Source organism: Cotesia typhae, unplaced genomic scaffold (genome assembly GCF_013202065.1).
Source record: "Cotesia typhae breed Kobodo isofemale line unplaced genomic scaffold, CoteBio_Ctyphae contig_119, whole genome shotgun sequence".
NCBI lineage: Eukaryota > Metazoa > Arthropoda > Insecta > Hymenoptera > Braconidae > Cotesia > Cotesia typhae.
Window position 1 is genome coordinate 701610 of NW_027423712.1, and position 23499 is coordinate 725108.

Here is a 23499-nt window from a genome sequence, read left to right on the forward strand (position 1 = left end):
TTTAATAAGACATTAAATGGGTATTTATTTTATATTGAGCCATATGTGTTTTCAGCTTGCTTTCTCAAATAGAGACATTACTTTTTGATGCATTATTTATTAAAGACATTAATACTCCATACTTGGGAGGTTATATATATTTAAAATACCTGATGACACTCGTTTTTTACAAGATAATTGAGTGCGAAGAAACTTTGATCGTTTTTTGGCCCGATTTTTATTTATTTTGAAATTCTTTTTATAGTTTGAGATCTTTTTTAAATTAATAATTAATTATAGATTAAAAGAAAAACAAGCAGACCTATTGTTTGGATGTTTTTCAAAAGTTGTTACAGAAAATTTATCGTTTGTGAATAATATGGAAGCTTCTATTATATTTTACAATTAACAAATTTAAATCACTTAGAAAAAAAATTAGTTTTAAAATAAAAATATTTTTTTGTACAAGTCTGAATTTAAAATTCTTTTTTTTTTTTCGCTTAAATAAACTTTACTTTATTTTAAAAAAAATATTTAGCATAAGCGAAAGTTGTTATACCATTCAAAAAATTCCTCGAGTTTCAAAATCTTAATAACTGAGTAATTGATAAAGATTTACAGATTGCAGCATAATTATTGGTTGAAAAACATTAAAATTAAATGGAATAATTTGCAACTTCAAAAAATCTTCGATAAATATAATAAAGTAGCGATTTAAGCCTCAAATTTACACTGTTAAGAAAATAACATAATAACCGACTTCACGAAAATAATTTGCATTGAGAAGCATCAAACTTCATACTAATAACGGAGGAGCTACTTCAGAAGTATTTTTCCTGTTCAAGTTGAAACATCTCGTTTGTAGCAGCATCCCTCCCCCTTGAGAGTTTGTGCGCATTATATACATTATCATTATTATAATTAAAATCTTGGCAGCAGAAAGTCTCTGAGCTGGACATTAAGTACGAATAAAATGTAATGTAACATTAAAGGATAAAAATATGAGACCCGAGGTGTAGTTAACCACGCAAATTACAAGCTAGCCCTTCCGGGAAGCGTAAGCAAATATTTTTGTAAAGTTCGTCGGTTCCGTGCAATCGTCAGACAAATATTATTATAGTACTGCCACATATATAAATTTATATACATACATTTATATTACTTCGACCCGTTTTGTGTCGGTAATTTCAGCAAAAAGCAATCGAGTTTGTCCAAAAATTTACCAAATAATGGGGTGGAAAAATTCGTCTCATTATTTGCACTTAGTATCACGGCGATGCAACAAGGGTTGATAAAAAATATAACGAAAAGCGATTAGACATTAATTTTGCACAGCAAGTGTTGTGAAAACCACTGACCGCACATTAATGTCTTATCTTTCTACCGGTTTTTATTTTTATGTCATATATAGTTATATATCAAAGGCGATGTGTGTAAAAATATAATAACAATGTACTCTCTCGTACTTGATACATATTCCTGTCACCTTACGCGTGTTCAAACGTGACGGAAGTTCCACCCAGTTGAGTTTTATGGCGTTACCGCCCTACCGAGATAGCAAACGTCTATAAATTTATTAAAGGACATAATCGCGAGGCTCTGTTATAAAAAATTACTTAAAAAATATTTAGGTTTTAATAATAAGGGGGCTCGTAATTATATACTCTTTTTAACTTTAGTATGAAATATTTTTTTTAGGGTTTGATTAGTCATGAAAAAAAATTACTTTATTCAAGAAAAAAATTTTTTTTTCTCTTAGCTTGAATTAATTCAAAAAATTTATAATTTGATTAATAAAAATAAAATTCAAGGGTTCAAAGAAAAAGTTATTTGCTATTTAAAAAAAATCTGGAAATTAGTTGACCTGACCGCGTAGGCCAACCTTAGAATTTCCCGCTAAGTTTGAATTTGAAGCGCCTTAAAATGTGTTTTTTGGTTAATATTTGAGCTTTTCAAGCTCAAAGCACAGTTATTCACATTTTGTGCTCTTCGAGAATAAAAAGAAAATGTATAGGTTTAAATTGATTGGTGAAGAAATCTGTAAGATATCTTAAAAAAAATACCGAAAAACAAAATTTTATGAATTGTTAAACAACTATAACTTTTGAATGCGTCGTTCGAATTCTATTTTCGAAAATGCATCCGACGCAGTTTTTTAAGTACAAAAAATGTATACGTGGTTTTATTGTGATTTTTCCGCACACTTTAAAGTTACTTTAAAAAAAAAAACATAAAAATTAAAATTTTTTTTTTTTTTAATTCCGAAACTCGACTTTCGAAAAACGGACCAAAATCAATGACTTCCCTTCAGTAGAAAATTTTCAACTTTCTTAGCGGAAATTAAAAAAAAAATAACTTATTTTATATAATAGGGTTTTCATAAAAAAATCTTGAATACAAAAACAGTCATCAAAAAATCGATTTATTGGTCAGTGAATATACACACATTTACAAAGTAAATGAGGTATGTCAATAGCATTAGTACCTCATATATTAGCTATTACATGTTATATATTATCCAGCAGCGAGGTACGGCGGTTATTGCGGAATATGAGGCTTACACATACGAAACAAGCCAACAAAGCTCGATAGAAGATAATGCCACATGCAATTCCGCCAGCCTATGGCTATAAGTACAACAGAGTTAAACATATATTTATATACATATATAAAAAGTAAGCATCAGAACTGCAATCGCCCGACGGACATCATCGTCCGACAAATGATTATTGACTCGTCGATAATATCGAACTTGCTCGGGGTGCATTCGTCAGAGCTTCTGTTTCTAATTTGCATTATCCAGCCCCATTATCTTTGGTCATCTGGAGGTAACTGCTTTTTAATATTCTTACAATTATTTCGATACTTTAAATAAAATTTATAAATTAATTTAAATATATTAAAAGTCTAATTTTTAATTTTTTAATAATTAATTCTTGAAAAACTAACCATATTTTTTTAAAAAATTATTTTATACATATTTGAAACAATTATAATTCTTCTAAGAACATATTAAAAATTAATTTCTTCATTATATTTTTCAGTGTATCGTTAATAGAAAATTCTGTCAAGTTATCGCTCTATTCAAAGCCCACACTTTCACCCGTACAATAGAGTTCTAAACAAAATAATAAAAATTACCTGAGTACCAGGTTTCACAGTTTCATTATGCAGCATAGCAATATATAGAAAAACGGGCGTGGTCCTGGGCCTCACGCACCGACAATAACTTTGTAAAGTCTTATGATATAAACTAGCCGCAACGTCTTACTTAATGAGCGGCTTTATTACCCCCACCGGTGAGTTAGAACACTAAAAAGCCTCCCTTGCATTATATTAATATGACTTGAAACGCGTTATTTAGCGATGGATTTACGAGCGAAGATTGCGCGTAAATGAACGCACATGCTCTTTCGTATCGCGAAGACTATTATCGCACTTTCCGCTTCGAACTCAGATTCACTGATAACCATTTTTATTTTTTTTCACGTGTAATTCCGCTTTCATATTTTATCTAATGAAATATCATAAAAGCTTGACAATTAAAAATAAAGTTCGAGGATGCTGGGCTATATATCAATTTCTTTATTATGATTGTCTGTGTCACATTGACGTTGACGGCAGTCGTTACTGGTGAGGTCATAAATACCGGCATTATATTTCAAGCCATCTCATCGAAAAGTCATTTACGTCCCGGGAATATTTTGCCGACAACGGATAATCATTTTTTTACGACACATTTTAAGTAAAATTGAAATTTTCTTGCTTTAAAATTAATTCGCCCTTTTTAATTGCTAATTATTTTTACGTTTGAGTCCGAGCAAAAAAAGAACAGCTCGTAAATAATGAGACGCTGACAGACGAATATGTTATCGAAAAATAATGACCTCGTGATCTTTTAAGTATTTCGTAATATAATTATAATTAGCCATTTATTTGAGTTTGTTCGCTTATTATGTTAAGTGTGACGTTAATTAAATGAAACTGAGGGCTGATTTTATTGATAACGTAAATTAAAAGAAAGTATTTTACACAGAAAAAAAAAAAGGAACTTGAATCGAGAGAAAAATTTTTAAACCAAGAAAATAATTTTGAAAAGTTTCATTGTCTTGAATCAAAACAAAAAAATTCTTAAATCAAATTAAATTTAGTTCAAAAATTTTTCTACTAAAATCAAGAAAATCAAGTTCTTCAAAATTGTTCACTTGATTCAAGTTAATTTTTTTTCTGTGTATATGTGAAAACTTTTAGAGGTAAAAAAATTCCTCAAAGCCGGATTTGAACCAGCGACCTATGGATTACTCTTTAAATCTTCCAACTACAGTCCACCGCTCTACCAACTGAGCTATTTGAGGAGCTGGTAGAAAGTTTATTGAATTTATATAATAATTAATCAGTTATTTCGGTTTAATCATAGACATGGGTGAGTATTGAGGTCAACGATTAGTGTCTGATGACTGAGACTTTCAGAAACAAGATCGGGTTTTGAAAAACGGATTAACATCTCCTCAAATAGCTCAGTTGGTAGAGCGGTGGACTGTAGTTGGGAATTCAAAGAGTTATCCATAGGTCGCTGGTTCAACTCCGGCTTTGAGGAATTTTTTGCCGGTATGCGTTGAGGCTCGACTTTGCTCGAGTTTTGGGACACTTCTATACTGATGGAAGAATTTTTTGATGTTTTAAAAAATCAAATGATTTTTTTGACATTAAATTATTTAAAAAAATATTTATCAATTATTTTCTTTTACCCAATTAACGATCTTGCGCAATTTCCATTAAAAATTCTCAAAGTTAATGTCAATAACTCATACTATCGATATCGAGATCCAGGTAAATATATTCACATATGTACTCGCACTCATTATCCCACCATTATTATGCTCTGACAATATTTTTCATATAAAAGCGAAATTTTCGAGTCATATTAATTCCACGTGACATTCGTTATTTTCACGAGACATGCGTCCCCGATAATAATCAATATATCGAGCATTAAAAGTACCTTGTAATTACAGGTCCGAGCTCGTATATATAAATATATATAAAATAAGAGATGGAATTAAAAGGTGGGGCCTCTTACAAACCACCGGCAGATGCATCACATATATAACATCGCGGTAGAACACGATATAGATAGAGAGCGACGTTAAAAAATGTGTAAAAATAAATAAGCTAAATATCAAACTCGCGACTTGTAAAGTAAGTGGAAAAAAAATTGACACGATAACCCCGAGAATGGATACTACAGATGGCTCTGGTTGTCTCTCTCCTCGATAATTATTATTCGGATAAATTCGGGCTCTTTATAATATTTATATTCATAATACAGCTTGATTGTGTTGTATATATGTATGTAGAAGAGCCAGAGAGCAGAGAGCAATCTGTTGACCTCCTCGATCGGAACTCCGAGCGCTAACCCTTTTTAAGATAATATATCCTCCGGGGCGTCGATTAATCATCCTCGTCATTCCGAGAGCGTGGCCGCATCTCGACGTTTATAAATCGCTGGTATTAATTGAGTCGTTGTCGTTGGTATGGGCATGAGGTGTAAAACAAATTCATCGTAATCATTATATATATTTAATCTACTCGGCATGTTGTGTACTTTGTCATTTTATTTTTAATCACCTTTTTTCATTTTTATTTGCTTTTATCTTTTGATAATTTTAACGAATCACGAAAAAAATTACTGTGCAATAGTTTTGTAAAAATTACAAGGCTATTTTATGTCAAAAAATAATTTTTTAATTTCCGGTAAATTTTATACAAAAAATTATAGAATTTTTTAACGTATATCTCGGAGAGGCAGGAACTTTTGTTGGAGATTCAGCATTTTGTGATTCACTCATTTTTATTATTACGATTAAGATCAATTATTAAGAATGAGTAAATACACTCGTATAATAAAATAATTTATAATTATCACTTATTATTGACACAGTAAGGCACAAAATATGATATAAGATTAATTTAATTTAGAACGCAAACAATATTAAAAATATTTCGCGATCACAAGGACGTCTGTTCAATCTAAATTCTAAAGCAAGACTGTCTTTTCCAAAAATATTCTCCAATAGTCTGCCTGCTGCATATTTCCCTTTACCTTATGAATTTTATGATACCCCTATCGTCCTGGGATCCCGACTACGTTGACAACCATGTGTCTACCTAGGGTTAAGCCTACCGCAATGAAACAATTTTGTTAAACCTTATTTTACAAAATATTAAAAGTATCCGCGATGACTCCAAAATTTTCTGATTTAAAATAAAATTTGTGTAGTATTGTAAAAACTTGACATAAAAAAAAATATCCACACTTCCTTATTCCAACAATAAGAATAAACCATCTAAAAAATGTCTATGATAATAAATTGTCTGTTAAGTTGTTTATCTAAAATTTGTTTAACATTTGAAAATTTTTCAGTTAAATCCATAGAGATAGCAAAAATGATATAATTTAATATCGGCGCGAAATAGAATAGCGAAGCCGTTGTTATTGCCGTTAAATATATTTGTTGATTACCTTTACAGAGGTGAGTGTGTAGGTGAGATGGTCATTGCAGTGGTTATATATATGGAAGAAAGGCATTAAGATTAAAAGGGGACTGTGTCTTGGGCTGAAACCCTCCGTGAAAACATACGATCCTAATTGTTATGACTCCAAGGAGCAATAACTGGATGGTTTATGGTTTATGGGCGAGTTATCCACTCCGTAAGCACCTCAGGCATGCCAATTGTTATGTTTCACCTCCGAGTACAGAGAGAAAGCAACTTATAATATTATGTCCTCACTAAATATTATTTCTATTGATTTTATCGGGTTTCTTATTACCCTTCTTACATATTATTAATTTATTGTTTATGTAATTACTTTACACCTTTCAAAAGGTTTTTATTTTTAATGAGAGCTTTACTTTTATCATTCCATTTAATTTCATTATTATTATTATTCTAAGGAAAAAAAAAAAAATTATAAAATATATTTTTCTTTTTCCTTAATCGGCGGTATCATATTTCCAATTTGAGTCCCTCTGAGCCAAATAATTACGAGCGTACCAAGATGGTGTGAAAGCCGCAATAAACCACGTCGGATCTTAATGTGACAAAAAAAACTAATATAATATAAAGTGATATGATATCTACATTCTTTACCTTAATATTTTTTAACAATAAAAATAAATATTCCTCATCTCACGTTGGTCTTTTTTTTTTAAATTATTTTAAAATCGGTATCCGTTAAGATCCGTTGAGTGACGACGTTTTTATGAGCGGCGCGGATTGTAATTCAAATATTTATACGTGGCGGCGGCGGTGCGTTTGCTGCGTAAAATTTTGGCTTCTCAATAAAAAAAAAAAAAAAATTCATATTTGAGATCCGGGCAGAAGCAGCCACGACCCGGGGGGATGAAAAAAGGGGCAGCCTCACGCTGCGTCAGACCCGTACGTCATCCCCGGGGTGCGAAGGATCGAGACTGGCTCGTGCTGAGCGCTAACTCGTCTCACTTCTTTTTTACCTCCACACTTGTTGTACATATATTCGATATTATATTCAGTTTATTTATAAATTTCATTATTATTTATATAAAATGTAAAATAAAAATAATGGAGGATTCCAGAGGAAGAAAAAGTAATGAAAATCCACGTGCTCATGGATCTTGAGCAATTGTTAAATACAAAGAAGCCGTGCAGTGGAATTCCACATGATAAGTACAAGTACAAGAAACATAAACATAACAGAAGCGGTTGTATTGAAAGTACGAAGCACCGAAGGGAAATTACGAAAGGGAGGATCAAAGAATGTAAATATGATGTTACGGGTTGCGAATATGCTCACAATTAAATTTACCACTTATGTTCTTGTTCTGCTCTCGGGACTTGACTTGTTTTTACTTACGTCCGCCTCTCCATTTGCGATATAATATGTTGTATGTTTTCTATGCGCGATACTTTGCAATGATATATATGTTTTATATAAAGAATAAGAGACAGATATGCACCTGCGTACTTGGCATCTTTTTTTGCAATGGCGCGAGCCAATTTATTTTTCTCAACTCTTGTAAATTACAAGCTAATTATCGCGGTGTCCTACACCTTGAGGTTCGTTGCATAGATCTGTTTTTTTTTTTTTTTTTTAAATCCAAGTTAACACTAGTGAAAAAAAAAATAATTGATTGAAGAGAAATAGTAAATTTAATTAAAAAAATTTCATTTTATACAAAATTATTTTCTTGAACCAAATGATTTTTTTTTCTTTTATGACTTAACATAAGTCAAAAGGAAACTAATAAATTTCATTAAAAGTTAACTATACTGTATTAATACACTAGTCGATCAATCTCCATCATCAAAGCCTCGTTAACTCCCTAATCAAACGATTGAGCCGGTATCACCCGATATAAAAGTTTAAAGCAGGGTTATTCTCAAGTTGAATACAAAATAAGGGAAAAAATATTCACCGGAGGCGGTTTGATCGAGCGATTATAAACGTAGCTTATTATCTGAGCCAATTTGCGATCGGATCTTGGCAGTATATATACATAACACTGCACCAGACAGCTCTATGGTGTTATCTACCAGATAAGACGCCCGAAAACTTAGCGGGTTATTTCTCGGGTGATGGCGATTTTTATGATGATGATGATGATGATGATTGTCGTCGGCTACACTAAATGTCATTAAGATTCAGCGGTTCAACTAGAGACGATACCAGTTAAACTAACCGGAAGTGCTTTACTCATTAACCGAAACACGTCGGATCGTTCCCGATAAACGCGTCCGCCGCTCTTTTCTCGGGTCTGATGCGTGCCGTCTCTTACACTCGCACTTTACTCCTTTTATTTTATTATTTTTTCAGCAAAAATGCCTATATAAATATATATTATATAAAAATGTGAAATGTAATTATAATTATAATGATACGAGGATAATTTTGGACGTTCAGACGCTTATTACTTACTGCGACACATACAAGATTATATATATATATATATATATATATCTTGTACATGATAAAATACGTGCGATGGAGGAGAATGAAAGAACAAGTCTTGGGCGCCACCTGCCTTCTGCACCTCACTTTTTGCTCGGATCCTTCCGTCTACCAAAATTACGCTTCTAAAGAATAAAACATTTTCTTCTTGACATTACACCACTTATTCTGTTGTGTGTATCATTCGCGACGACATGTAATGCCCATTACTTTAATTTCGCAAAAAATTTGGGATTTATATGTCAGCAAAAGCTTCAAGCCTGAACCCTAACTTCACAAAAAAATTTTACGTGAAATTTTGGGTCGGATAATTTTTCTTGAGTCCATACTAATAAAAAATGTTTATTAAATGTTAATAAATTTATTTACTTATTTATTAAGCCATTATTTTAAAACTCTAACAAAATTTTTGTTAGAAAAAATTAAATTAATGATAGTGAAAAATTTTTTAATTAAAAATTCATAAAATAGTTGATAAAAAATTTAATCAATTTAATTATTAAATTAGAATCTATCAATTGAAATATCAGAGCTTAAAAAAATTTTTTACAACTCCTGCGCTGTTATAAAAATTGTTTAACTGTTAATAAATGATTAATAAAATCATCTGAAATAAAAAAATAATTTATTAACAATTAATAAAGCTCATTAAATTTTAGGAAACCCTTCTTATCATCAAATAACGTTATTTTAGTATTTCTACATCGATTTTCTTTATAAATAAAAGGGAAAGTAATATATAAAAAATGAGCAACTTGAAATTGGGTATAATTGAACCGGGGCCACGAGATTCCGATACGAAACCAGTTCGTCTACATCGCACGCGTCCTTCTTTTATATCACACACACAACACACATATCGAATCTCTTGATATAAGATTTCGCAGATCCAGTCGCGTGTTATACGCACTCGTACGCACTTTTGGTGGACGGACTGCAGTAAACAATCAGAGGATTAATCTCCCAATAAATTATAGACGTTTATATTTCTATTTAAATTTAAATTTATAATCCTAATTTACAAAAGGACTACATTTAATTAACGATTAATAAGGACATAATTTAGTGAAGGTGTTTATTTGTAAAATTGTGTCATTCGTGCCGGTAATGACGTCCAAAATCTAACTGGGTAATAAAATAAAAGTGAGAATTCGCCGGGTTTAAATTTATTCGCGATGCAAATATCTCCTGATTAATTCTGTCATTTATTGTCCGTTTAAATAAATACACAGAACGTATACCTCTTAATGTACATATTACTGATTTCTTTGTTCTCTGTTGTTTCCGGTGCAAAATATGCTAAAATTTTAAAATGTACATGATAAGTATTTATAAGCACACATATTTATAAATATAAGTATACGCGGAGAAGTTTAAAGAATAATAAAACTGAAAGAGTCACGGAGAAAAAGCGTGTAAGAGGGTAAAAAACTCCTGATAAGACGATGCAGATTTTTCATGGCGCTATTATATATATATTATATTATATTTGAATTGGAAATACGCCGACGGTGACTTCCGTCGAATTCTCGTGAGAAAAAAAATATAATTTAATTCAATATTATTTATAAAATGATGCATTTTAAACTTGTTAAACATTAACACATATAAGCATTAACATAAACTTTATTATGCGTGCAAATATTTATTTAATAAGCTATTAATCAACGCTCGAATTACACTTTTCTTATTTTTTTATCTCAAACCACAAATAAAAAGTAATAAGAAATAAAATTAATTGATACACAGTCCCGGCGCGAGGCAATTAATTACCGATATTAATTAACGGTTTGAATTTAAATTCACACATTCAACATTTAATATATAATTGGACTATGAATGATGTGCAAAAAATTACAGTTTAACTTGCTGCTGACGGATTGCTTTGCTTGCCTTGGAATCGCGAATTTTTCAGACGATAAATATTCGTTTGATGCGATGAAAAAAATTTTCTTTTTAAATTTTATAAACTCAAAGTATGAATTATGATTTTTTATAATAAATTTAAAGAATTTTTTTCTTAAATCAAGTTAAATTTTTTATCAGAGTAATATTTTTTTTTTTATTTAATTTTTCATTGTTTTTTTACAAAATTTTATTGACATCTAACAAAAATCTCTTTTAAATTACTCAAAATTAAAATCACTAATTTCATTAGTGAAATTTATTAAATTAATTAGATAAAAAAAATTTTTATTCGCTAAAATTTCAGAAAAGTAGTATTAAAAATGTCTAGCGCTTAAAGAACTAGAAATTAACGACGATAATAATAATTATAAAGGCAGTCATTGAAAAAATTTATAAAAAAATGTGATTGAAGTTTATGCCGTAAATGCACACACAAAGCTTACGATCGAACCCTGCAGTTAAATGCACGCGGCTGGATATTTCATTTGTCTGGGATGTTCTCTGTTATAGTTTGTCGATCCGCGTTCCTATCATTTTGTGGTCGCAATATACAAGCGTGACTTGTGTATTACCAACTCAAACATTATATTACACACTGCACATCGTATTAAACCTATACATCATATATTTAAGAGCAAGAGCAAGAATATGCAATGTAAAATATACAATACACCAGACGTGACACAATGGCGAATGCGAGTGGAAATACTTTACTCCAATCATCGTTTTTCGACAATCGACTACCAATAAAATGAACCCGCCGAAGTAATGCATATAATTACACATTTATACACATACAGTTGATGCTTTTTTAAAATTATTTGAATTATTTCTGTTGCAAAAGAAACCACCCGGAAATCTTAGCCCTGGTGGACTCAAAGAGTGACTTAAATGCCGTAAATCCCCCCGGAAATAAAAAAAAAAAAAAAAAGAAGGCGGGATTATTTCAGTTCCACCCTCTTTTAGTTTGTATATTCTTGCAATTTGGCTGGAAATGTGGATACTTTTTTTTTTACTCCTTTTTATTAACTTTAACTCACGTGAGACAAACAAGCCACTCGAGTATTGATCCTTTCAAAGTTTCAATTATTTAGAATGTAAATTGCAAAATTACCCACGTGTGTACTTTTCACTTTGAAATTAAATAAAAAAAAAAAATAAAAAAAAACTGATAAACATAGAGACTAGACATGATATAAAAATTTATTACCGCGAAATCAGGAGTAAAGTGAAAAAGTGCGAAAGTAAAATACAATAATTTTATTTTGTATTGTCTGAGTAAAAAGGCGAGAAAAATAAAAAAATTATAAAATAGTTTGCCATTTTTCCGGTATGTACTTCCGGTACATTTATTAATAATCTCTCGGCAGTTTATAAATTGCGGTCGATTATTTCGCAGTGTTGAGACCGAGTGGTGTCGAGAAGGAGAAAGAGAAAGATAAATAACGCGAGTTAAAATAAAATAATAAAAAATAAAAGGAACATAAGCCGAGATCGGTGCGTTAGGTCACGTTGATCCCTATCGTCATTTTAATAACCGGTTGTACGCCCACAACGAATGCATTTCAGACGACATAAACGCCCGTAAGATAGTCAGCTTGTGATAGGCCGTCTGGCTGCACGGCTCGACGGCTTTATATAGCCGCATCCTTTGCGTACATAGTAAAGGGTATACACTCGCTGATCGCTGATCATCATTTTTATCTCTATTTCCTTTCTATTAATTGCCAAAGGTAAATTCAATCCAATTAAATATAATAATTCTAATTTTTATCCCGTTCGATAACCTTCATTTACACACTGACAGAATAGAACGGTTGTTTTTCCAATGTAGATGGCTAAAAATTAATATATTCGATGGTAATAAGGATTTTTTCCTCATAAGTCACTTATTAGATTTCAAATAGCGACTTTGCCAATAAAAATTCGCTAATTATTTCCATTCTTTATAATTATTATAACTTGGGAAACAATATCATGTTTTATTAATAAATTAAAGCTAAGTAAAATAATAATAAAAACTCAACAGCATCAAAAATCATAAAAACTAATCCTTATACGAGAACAAAAATCTGGCGCCCAATTTTGCTAAAGCGAAAATTTTCTCTTAAATAAAATAAAATAAATTTTTAATGCAAAGACTCGATAAAAAAATGTCAAATACTTGATTAGTAATTAACTTAGTTATTTACGCAATTTAGGTCATGATTGGATAACGCGGATAATATATAATCCCCTTATTTATCCATTTAATGACGCTTCATGTATACATACGCACGAGATATAATTACTTGGCCGATCAAACTGTCAAGACGGACAAACTTTGATTATGTAGATAGGCTTTCAATATTATACGCTTAGATTCTAAGCTGTTTACTGAACTTCGCTTATCTATCCAAAGTATATTTATATTTATACATATATATATTTTTTCCACAGACTATTAATTCAATAATTTAATAAGCAAAGTTTTATATATTTTTTGCTTAAATTCCCGTTGTGTTTTCAGAAAACACATATATATCATTTTATATCTCCGCAGTGATTTGTAAAAGAAAGTAATTTATGACGGAAACAAAAAAATATTGTTGAGGTAACGAAAAAAGTCATGATGAAATTCCTCGTTATGAAAGCGGTAGATAATGCACTTTTTTCAGTAGACAAAATAAAGAGCGTGCAAGATTGAGGATGAACCGGTGGAGAAATTTACACATATTACGCGAACCCTCATTAGAGTTTTATGACACCAGGATATGATAGTGTATTAGGTAATTAGTTATAGTAAATGTAAAAAATTTTGATACTTTTTTTCAAGCAATCCAGTTGCTCATAACATAAATATCTTTATTTTTTTCTTCTAAGGTATCCGCGTATTTACAAAAAATTTATTCAAAATCAGTCAATTATAGCTATCTATTGGCATGATTACATTACAGTTACCCGACAAACCCAAGTAACAGCTTCAGAATCGCTCTTATTTGCTATTCTTATTGCTATATTAAATGTAAAGTGAAATATCCGTGATATATTGGTCGGCAATTAAATTACACTTCAAGATCCTTAGAGTAGCGCACGCCTAATCGCAAAAAAATCAACTTGTGATTGTGGTTACAGAAGGCATGCTCTTGAACTTTGAATAAGTAATTTAAATTACCATTACAATCAGCACAACTCGCTCATTTTATTAACTTTATAATTTATATGCATTCTAACTATTCAACGAGTGTAATAATAACAGTACAGTAATCTTATTTTATATCAAAAAAATTATATGTATGAATAATAAATTAATCTTATCGAAAAATACATAATTAGTCGAGAAAAAAAAATCTTTTTTTTTCGAAAGAGTGGCTTCTTAGTTTTGATTTTTATCTTTAATCTAGTATTCGACTCAAATGAAATTTTTGAACTCCAAAATATCATCAACGGAAAAAATAGTTGTTTTTTCTTTTACGGTAAGTATTATGTATTTTATTATTATTAAGTAAATGAATAAATAATGTTATTGAATGCACATGCGCAACATTTTCTCTTAGCGATGCTTATAACGCAGCAGTAACTTGCCAGAACCATAACCCTCGATAGCTCAGTTGGTAGAGCGGTGGACTGTAGTTTGGAATTTAAAGAGTAATCCATAGGTCGCTGGTTCAAATCCGGCTCGAGGGAATTTTTTTTTTTCCTTTTTTTTCACTCCATTTTAAATAATAGCGTAACAATTATTTATTTATGGACAAAATTTTTTAACAATCAGAAAATAGCAAAATTATTCATAAGTTCCGAGATGAGGACAAGTGCAATAGTTAGATTTCTATGAAATTGAATCTACTAAAAAAATATTGTTGAAATATTGAGTTTAGCTACAAAAAATCATTTTCTTTTAAGATATTATATTTTAAATATTTGAAGTTTGTTTTATTTTGAAAGTAAAAGTTTTCCTATATGAGTAACATTTGATGAATAGATTGTCACCCTTGAAAAAGGTTTTATTTTATTCAGTATGTAACAAAGTAAAATAAAAAACCAAACTCTAAAATATTTGGTTCGAATGACAAATTCTTATACATGAATGCTGGTATCTACTCTCAAGTACATACTTTTATGACTTTCTGGCCGTTGAGGTCCTAAATGCATCCCTTGTTCTCATCTGGTTCGGCTTAAATATTTTCCGATGTTGCTTTTCCTTTTTTTTTATATGTAATATTTTTGTCATCGGTTTTTCTCAAGAATATTTCTCCGAATCTTTCCCACCTATTAAGAAATAAAAAGACTCGCACTTCCCAAACTCTATTTTAAAAAAAGGCAATCTTCTAATAATTAGAATCTTCAGTTATTTAGAGGATACACCGTTACTTATATCCATAATCCCAACAATTATTGCAGCATAAAAATTAAAGAACACTCGGAATAATTATTATTATTACAATTACAACTCATTAAGATTTATGTTGACATGAATCTCGTTGATACAATTAATTAAAATGTTTAAATAATTTCATTGCGGTTTTAAAATATTTAAGACAAAAAAATCCCTACATCAACTGTAATATATACGACATTTATTTGCCCGCCCAGAATCAGAAGAATGAGAGACATCTGCTTCAACGTGACTATAAAACGCTTCAGCTTGTTTCTTTAAATACTTTTTCGATCATCAATTTCTAATCGCTCACTAATTATTTCACAATATAAAACTTGAAACACTCGATACCATTAAAAATCATATCTAATCTGAGAAGTATTCCAATTAAAAAGCTATAAATGTTTCACGTTTTCAATCGCGATCTGATTTATACATCTATACATGTCTAAAGAAATCGAGAAAAAAATAACAATTATTGAAGAAATCTAATTGGCGTAACCACACAGTTTGTTTAAAAATTATAATTATAATCATTCAGCTAGCTGGTTTAAGCAAATAAACACAGTTATGAGCAATATTTACACTGAAGAAATCGACACAATTACAAACCATAAATAATTAAAATAAATTATACAAAGTTAAACGCAAGATTTTAAATTATTAACAGAATAAACTATCACATTTTCCTGATAAGAATAATAATTATTTAAATTTTAATAACTTCACTGGCTTTTTTCTAACTCAGAAAAAAAAATGTACTTTTATTGTTGTATCAACAAAATAGAATACTCCCACGAGAACAGAACGACAAAGGGCTTAGATCGACATCCGTGATGGAGCAAAGCAACTTGAGGGTCATGAAGAAAAAAACAATCCTATTTCTTGTGAGAAATATCAACACCAGACTACACTACCTATACCACTACAAACTATTGTAAATTCTGGTCTGTTTATACCTACAATGGTTACAATGGTTACAATATCTATAGCTATACAATATAAAACAACGCTGTGTAAAATAAAATAGACAAGCATTTGTGTTTTGGCTGACACTGTCCATTCACAATACTTCAATACATGTATACACTCTACTCTAGATTTCGCTCCGGACAGCACAATAAGGCCAATTACTTTAATTATAGTTCAACCCGGTGGATAATACGAAAGCTCTCAGCAACCAACCACGGGCCAGTAACAGCCGGAAGTTTTAAATAAACGGAGTAATACAATCGTATTTTTACACGCCTAATACATTTCTTCCGTTTATTTTTCCTCGATTCATTGCATTTACAATCAAATTAACGACTATTGACATCATCATTACTCTGTGATGATATAATACCCTCGTTAGTCATGTAATTACTCAATTTTTGATAAAACAAAATCGCTATTTGTTCATGTAAGTTATATTGGAGCGTCTTTAAGCAATAATCAAGGGGCCGAAATAGCTCAGTTGGGAGAGCGTTAGACTGAAGATCTAAATGTCCCCGGTTCAATCCCGGGTTTCGGCAAAATTTTTGCTCTTTTTGCGTTTCACAGACCCACATTATGCCAAATTTATCATCAACACTCATAAATACATTTATTCGTTTTGGTATAAATCATTAATTATAATTATTAACTACTATCTAGTGCGTAAGACGAATGTATGAATCACCAAACTTTTGTTTTCGACCATCTATCCTGGACCTCGGAGGTATGAGACGTTCCAGCGAGCCATCAAACGAAGATCTGCTTGATGTCTGCTGTAAAACGGAGCGCAGCTCCACTCCAGCGCCAGGTGGAGAAGAATAATCTTGCGTCACAAGTGTCATTACGCAACACAGCACGAAGAACAGCAAACTCACTATAATTACCGTCTTTAGATGAATAGTTAAGGAAAACTAGGTAAAATAACTCGAAAAAATAATTTGTTGGTAAAAAAATAAAACTTGTTTTTTTCAGGTACAAGTTAACTATAGTTTCATGAATTTTACCTTTTTCTCAAGCGCTGGACTGAGTGTGCTGGTGTTTACATATATTCAAATGGAGCTCGGGAGCAAGAGCGGTTCCGTAGTGTAGCGGCATCACATTGGACTTTGAATCCAATAACCTGAGTTCGAATCTCGGCGGGACCTGATTTTTTTTTTCTAGCCTAAACTAATTATTAGACGACTCTAATATTGACTACTTTGTACACAGAAAAAAAAAATTTAACTTGAATCGAGAGAAAAATTCTTGAACCAAGAAAATCATTTTAAAGAGTTTCATTGTTTTAAATCAAAACAAAAAATTCTCAAAGTAAGTAAAATTTACTTTCTTAGTTTAAGAATTTTTCTACTCAAATCAAGAACATGAAATTCTTCAAAATTATTTATTTAATTCAAGTAAATTTTTTTTTCTGTATAAAAAAAATCATTGATTTTCATAGCGGGAAGTTGAAAAATAATTTTGACTAATTGAAAAAATGAATTTTTAAATATCAATAGTCTCCAGCACTCTGGACTTTGGATGCAAGTTTAAGTACCGGTGAAACGTAAGTGACGATAACTACTTATCTTTTTTTAAATTTCCTACCATGTATATAATTAAAAGGTGTAATTATTAAAAAGATACAAGGATGACGAGACTTGTCGTTGAATAGCCGGTGTTTGTTACACGTGAGAATGATGACGTTTTGAAATTGCACATATGAATCGACTCAGTAGTTGATTCTAAGCTGTCAATTTGATGAGTACTCCATCCTTCTTCGCAAATGCACATTCCAGTAACGTTGTCCTGGCGTCCATTATGGCAAATAATATTCTAAAAAAATAATTAAATAAAATCAAACAAAGTAAACACACATTCCTTTGTTAATTAATACTTTCATAACATGCTCGTAAAGGTAACTTATAATGAAAGATAACATGTGATAAAATATTAAAACCAACTTAAATATTCAACTCTACTCACTTCAGTCTTCTCTTTCTTTACAACGTCATGCTCCAGATTTCAAAAAAAAATTTTTACATTAAAAGTTAAACCAACGATAAGAATAAAGTACAGACTTACCATATAAAAAAAAAAAAATTTAGTGATTAAAATGAAAATAATAACACGTTTTTATTTCCATAATAATGATTAACTTAATTTTTTTTAAACGACCGAATTAACTCGACATTCATGCCAAGAAAATATTTAAAGTGAATGTTTTGAGATAGGTTAAAAGAACAAAGCTTTTGAAAAAGTTTTATCAGCAAGCTCGCTCAACTCCATCCGTCATAATTAAACCGCCGTAAATTATATTATAAAAGTGTAACGTTACGTTCGTGGAGATATTGGCTCTCTTAACTTATTATATTTTCCTCTTAAAGTCTACAATAAACTTAAATGCGCGTGGTTACTTATAAAGCAGTAAATATAAACCACGCAAACTCCCGCGAGATTATTAACTTTGATTAACAAATATATGTGATATTTATTCAGCCCAACGACAATAACTTTCAAATGAATGTCCGCTGTCAATAATGTCTTAATCAAAAGTAGAGGCAGTGCAAGTGTATAAAATTACCTACGACAAACTAGAACAAGCTGAAAAATAACAACGTGGAAAAATAACTTGATAATCGAGGCGTTGAAATAAAATTGTTGTGTGTCATAAATTAAATTGAATAAATCGTGGTGTGGTGGTTGATGCTGGTTTTGCTGAAGTTTATGTTGTATTATACGTTAATGTGGTCCTTTTAAGAGTCGTATAAAGCAATATAGACCCAAGCACAGCTGGTATAGAGCACATTGGCAAGAGTAGCACGCTACATCGCATGCCAGTTGCGTACATCACGCTAAAACAAAGCCAAGAACGATTCCCGACGCATTACGCATTAGCACCTATCCCTCTGGAACGACTATGCATGTTTATTAAATTTATTTTCCGGTGAATTCGTACCTCTGCTAATCCCTATGAATTATCAGCAAGTGCTCAGCCTATTGCTGCCAATAAAACCGATCACCAGGCCGCTGTTTAATGAAGAAAATCAAGATAGTTGAAAATATTTCTTCACTCACCGAATCAGCAGTTTCGCCCGAATCAGGCACCCAAACAAACATCGGCTGACATCTTCGCAAGCTTTTGTTGAAGAAGTTTCTCTTACCGCTGTACTTGACAAGACACTTGACCGGTTGACAGGAGTCCAGGGAATCTTCGTCGACACTTGCGCATCTTTTAACTTCACTTGCTTCATAATACCCTACAAGAAATAATTTTTTTTTTTTTTTTTTTTAAGTCAAGACTATCTTTTATTTTATAAAATAAATTATATTATTTAAAAAAAATTTAATGGAGTAATTATTGACCTTTAAGAATATCAGGAACACTTTGGTTGGAGACATAGGTATCAAATGAAATTTTTTGTCTCAGCAGATTGGAGCTCCCATCAGTGTTGTAGGTGATACCAATCTCACACTCACCTCTGCGGTCATGAAGATACTGAAAAATAGATTTACGATGTATGTTAGCTGGTAATAAAACTAAATCAGATATATATGTATTGTAATAATGATGAAAATTAAAGAGAAATTATTATTACGTCCCCTCAGGGATACGTGCTTGCGACTGTCTGTATGATCAACAAGATAGGGCAAAGAGAGTCATTATAAAAGAACCCAGACGGTAAATCGCTGATAAATGTAAAAAAAAAATTTTTTTTTTCGCATAGTTTACTTGCCAGATGGTATAGACACTAAGGTAAAATAAAGATTTTAATTGCTTTTGCTTTATAAGTTAATTATCGAGCATAACTAGTGTGCAAGTCACAAACGGTAACGATATGAAACAATAAATTCAACCGGACTTGTACAACTTAATTAAAGATTTAACATTGGTCACCAGTCAAAGCCACTGCATCTTGGGTTGGATCAAGCCAGTCGGGGTAGAGCCAGGAATAGACCCAGGAGAAAAGGGTGCTCGAGAAGGAGCGGAGAGAGAAAGAGAGAGGACTTGGGTTTGCAAAAAAAAAAAATAAACAGTCATAAATCATGATGGCGGCAAGAAGCGCGCTCGTGTGAGTGGCTGAATGTTTAAACCCGCGGTCTCGCGAGAATGACGGTGCTTGCTAGCAGTGGTGTTTAGTGATAATATGTTTGGAGCACATGGTGGTGGCAGAAATACACTGTCGAGTATGCTGGTTGGTGCATGTCGGCTCCGCCCCGCTAAGATCACGATAACAACTGCTATTATATTACTCCCACGCGACAGCCGTACTGTGCTCTAGCCCCCACAACAGCTACGAGGACATCGCCGAAACTACCACGACAAGGCGGGCACTCTTGGATGAATTTGGTGAATTCGTTCTTGTCTTATCAATCCATCGACAGTCTGATCCACTTCACGTAATGGGTATTATATGACAATCAAAGTACTTTGAAGTAACAGTCAAAGATTTTGAAGTTTTGACTCACCAGAGTTGGCCAGACCAGAGTTACGTTGCTCTTCCCGGGCGGTAGGATTCCCACGTGGTCTCCAATCAATCGGATGTGCTGCAATTATTTAAAAACAACATCGGAAGTTATTACCATCATCATCATCATCATCATTTTAAATTGATAGTAAATAGCAGTATCAGTTGTTAACAACAGTTAAATAATAATTAATATAATACCCAGGTTGTGTTTAAAAAAGCGGATGTTTCTTTAGATTACTTACCTCACAGTCTACATCATCTGGTGTAATAATCTCACAGCAATTGATCATTTGGCTTCGCACAACCACCGGATGATTACCTCTATTATTCAGCTGAACGTCTGTAATAAAATATCCAGATAATCCAGAGTGTCATTATAACAAATGACAAAAATAAATCAAACACATTAAACACAAGCACATAAGATCAATAAATAAAACAAAAATGATTTACAGAGCACCACGTAAATATATTTAAAAGAATAAACGTTTGTCTTGCTAGCACGCTCGGCAGGAAGCAACTAATCCGTCGGAGTCTCGACTCATTCTCATTCTTATTACACATTCAGCAACCCAGATATCCCCGAATTAAGACCGGGTTTAAATTATTTGAACGTTGCTGCAATGAGTGACGGACATGCGTCCTATCTGGTATAAAACAGAGCACCGATGGACAATAATTACACAACGATGTATAAAACCCGGCAATCTCCCGGTGGATCGCATCACGGAGCCTAAACATCACCTGCTGCTGTCATTCGAAACGTATAAGGCGTCTCATACCCGGCAAAAAGGCTAACATTTAATCCAACAAAGCTACCAGGAATTAAATGCACCGGTACCTTCCGCCGCTGCAGAAGAAGCATCTCAGGAATGTCCTGACACCACCATCATATCCCATAGATCATTTAATTGAGCATTACCATCACATGCTTTTCTTTCTCTGGAATACTTTGCACTCATATCAACTACATGTGATAACTATCTCAGTAGAGTTACGTTCATACCACATTTAACCCAACAGCTGTCAAACAGATTCCATCTAAGACTTATGATCGTCCTTGCCACATTTTCAACAAATATGGACTATAACTGGGACTTTAACGCTTGCTTTGCATTCTTTAATAATTTTAATGCTTGATAAATTAATTATATCCATAATTTTCTACACAGAAAAAAAATTGACTTGAATCAAAAATTTTTTGTCTTAATAAAAAAACAATAAAATTCTTCAAAATTATTTTTTTCTTTCAATAAATTTTTTTTAATTCAAGTTAATTTTTTTTTGTGTTTAACTGCCCAAAAAAATTTTGAAATAACACTTATTGTTAATAAAAATGTATGAATAAACACACATTGACAGAAATGGCTACAAATAATTCACATACCGCTTTGGATATTAAAATAATCTTATGACACATATGGTTTAGTGCATACGGTTTGAGGAACGAAACAAAACTGGGCTGTTAGGACTGTTGTGATGGCAATGCTACAATGTTTCAGCTACAATCTATAGCCGAGCTATCAGTCACAGGATACCAAGTCGGATTGCGTGTATAGTACTGTACAGACTGGTATTCCGTGTGCGTCGTGATCGAAGCTTCTTCTGCTGGTGATGTTCGTGATTGTCGTGATCTCCGTGACGTGTCCATACACACGACCTTACTCCTCGTTGTCTGCTCTGATACACACAACACCTAGTCATTTTACTACTGTGTTATACATTGCTCGAGGATGTCATTCATTCATTCATCCATCCATCCATCAGACCCGGTGCAGTCATCACTTATCGTTGATCATTCTCTCATCGTCGGGACAATTTACTTTAAATATTCAATTTTGACTTACAGAAAGTCATTCCGGTGTCTAGACGCTTGATAGGATAAATGCCAGAGTCCTGGAAGAGAAGAAAGAATTTTAGACTTTGAAGAATGAATATTAGATTAAATAGCAGAGATAGTAATACTAATAGTATTGTAGGAAATTATTTTTTTTTTTTACTGGTAGGGTTTAAGAGTAAAGTCGAGATTGTTTTACCAGAGAAACTAAAGCATTGCAGCACAGTATAAGCAGATTTGTAACACACCCGGTATAGACAAACAGAATAAATATAAGCAAGAGCAACAACTACGTAGGCCAATTTACGTGTCAGCTTGTCAGGGTGTAATTTAACTGATAGAAGGCCCCAGCGAAACGTCAGCGAGACACAAAAGCGTCGAGACTTTGTGTTTTTATTTTTTTAAACTAAAACGAGAACTCAGAAAAGATAATTGCGACCGAAAAAAGCCGCTCGATTTCGAAATATCGGCATTTTAATGCTAAAGAATAACACCAGGTCTTCGAGTGTTTTTGTTGAATAAATTTTTTTAGCCTCCAGGCTTGAGACTTTGTGGTCTTGACAACAAAAAACATTTTAAATTCAACTGAAAATAAGTATACACTTAATAATTACAGTACCCTCAATATTGTGTATGAATATAAATATAAATATATAATTATTTTTTACTTTTACCGAAAGACAATGACTTGTGTCACCCTTTTGTTGTCGAAAAATAAATAAACTAAAAGATAGCTAACCTTCTTGCGGTCAAGGTACTTTTAAACAATGTCACTGATAATTACCGTAATTTCAATGTCTCCGGCAGCACACCGACCGGCAAATAATTCCAGCATCACCAGAAACACAATCATCCTGTTTCCTTTCTTCATTTGGAACAATAAAATCACCCCGGGACATTCCTTCCGCCTAAGAGGTCACGAATGACAACAGCTAAAGAGACTTGTCTGAACTTGTCACTTGTTTCGGTGTCAATCGTAAGACGGTAACGTTTTTTGGCGGGACGC

At 32.1% G+C, this 23499-nt stretch overlaps 1 protein-coding gene and 5 non-coding genes across 8 annotated transcripts; 4 read left to right on the forward strand and 2 right to left on the reverse strand.

The window, feature by feature from the left end:
* Window positions 1-4242: 4242 nt before the first annotated feature.
* On the reverse strand, window positions 4243-4334 carry Trnay-gua (transfer RNA tyrosine (anticodon GUA)). Its single transcript is given in 2 exon segments — window positions 4243-4278; window positions 4298-4334. It is a non-coding gene; the product is annotated as a tRNA-Tyr (tRNA).
* Window positions 4335-4485: 151 nt separating this feature from the next.
* Trnay-gua (transfer RNA tyrosine (anticodon GUA)) lies at window positions 4486-4576 on the forward strand. The gene is given in 2 exon segments: window positions 4486-4522; window positions 4541-4576. It is a non-coding gene; the product is annotated as a tRNA-Tyr (tRNA).
* A 9875-nt stretch (window positions 4577-14451) lies between these two features.
* Trnay-gua (transfer RNA tyrosine (anticodon GUA)) lies at window positions 14452-14542 on the forward strand. The gene is given in 2 exon segments: window positions 14452-14488; window positions 14507-14542. It is a non-coding gene; the product is annotated as a tRNA-Tyr (tRNA).
* Window positions 14543-14870: 328 nt separating this feature from the next.
* On the reverse strand, window positions 14871-23434 carry LOC141530199 (uncharacterized). Of its 3 annotated transcripts, XM_074247187.1 has the most exons (9): window positions 23278-23434; window positions 22504-22552; window positions 20899-20996; window positions 20655-20732; window positions 19551-19683; window positions 19263-19444; window positions 18171-18200; window positions 17832-18020; window positions 14884-17095 (listed from the first exon to the last, which is right to left on the reverse strand). In XM_074247187.1, exons 1-9 carry the CDS (start codon window positions 23362-23364, stop codon window positions 16865-16867), a joined length of 1077 nt encoding a protein of 358 aa, XP_074103288.1. In that variant the 5' UTR covers window positions 23365-23434; the 3' UTR covers window positions 14884-16864. The 3 variants fall into 3 exon arrangements, with proteins under 3 accessions (XP_074103304.1, XP_074103288.1, XP_074103296.1); XM_074247203.1 differs by lacking the exon at window positions 22504-22552 and having other exon boundaries at window positions 14871-17095; window positions 23278-23418; XM_074247195.1 differs by lacking the exon at window positions 18171-18200 and having other exon boundaries at window positions 14927-17095; window positions 23278-23433.
* Window positions 16675-16747, forward strand: Trnaf-gaa (transfer RNA phenylalanine (anticodon GAA)). Its single transcript has one exon. It is a non-coding gene; the product is annotated as a tRNA-Phe (tRNA).
* Trnaq-uug (transfer RNA glutamine (anticodon UUG)) lies at window positions 17283-17353 on the forward strand. The gene has a single exon. It is a non-coding gene; the product is annotated as a tRNA-Gln (tRNA).
* Window positions 23435-23499: the final 65 nt, after the last annotated feature.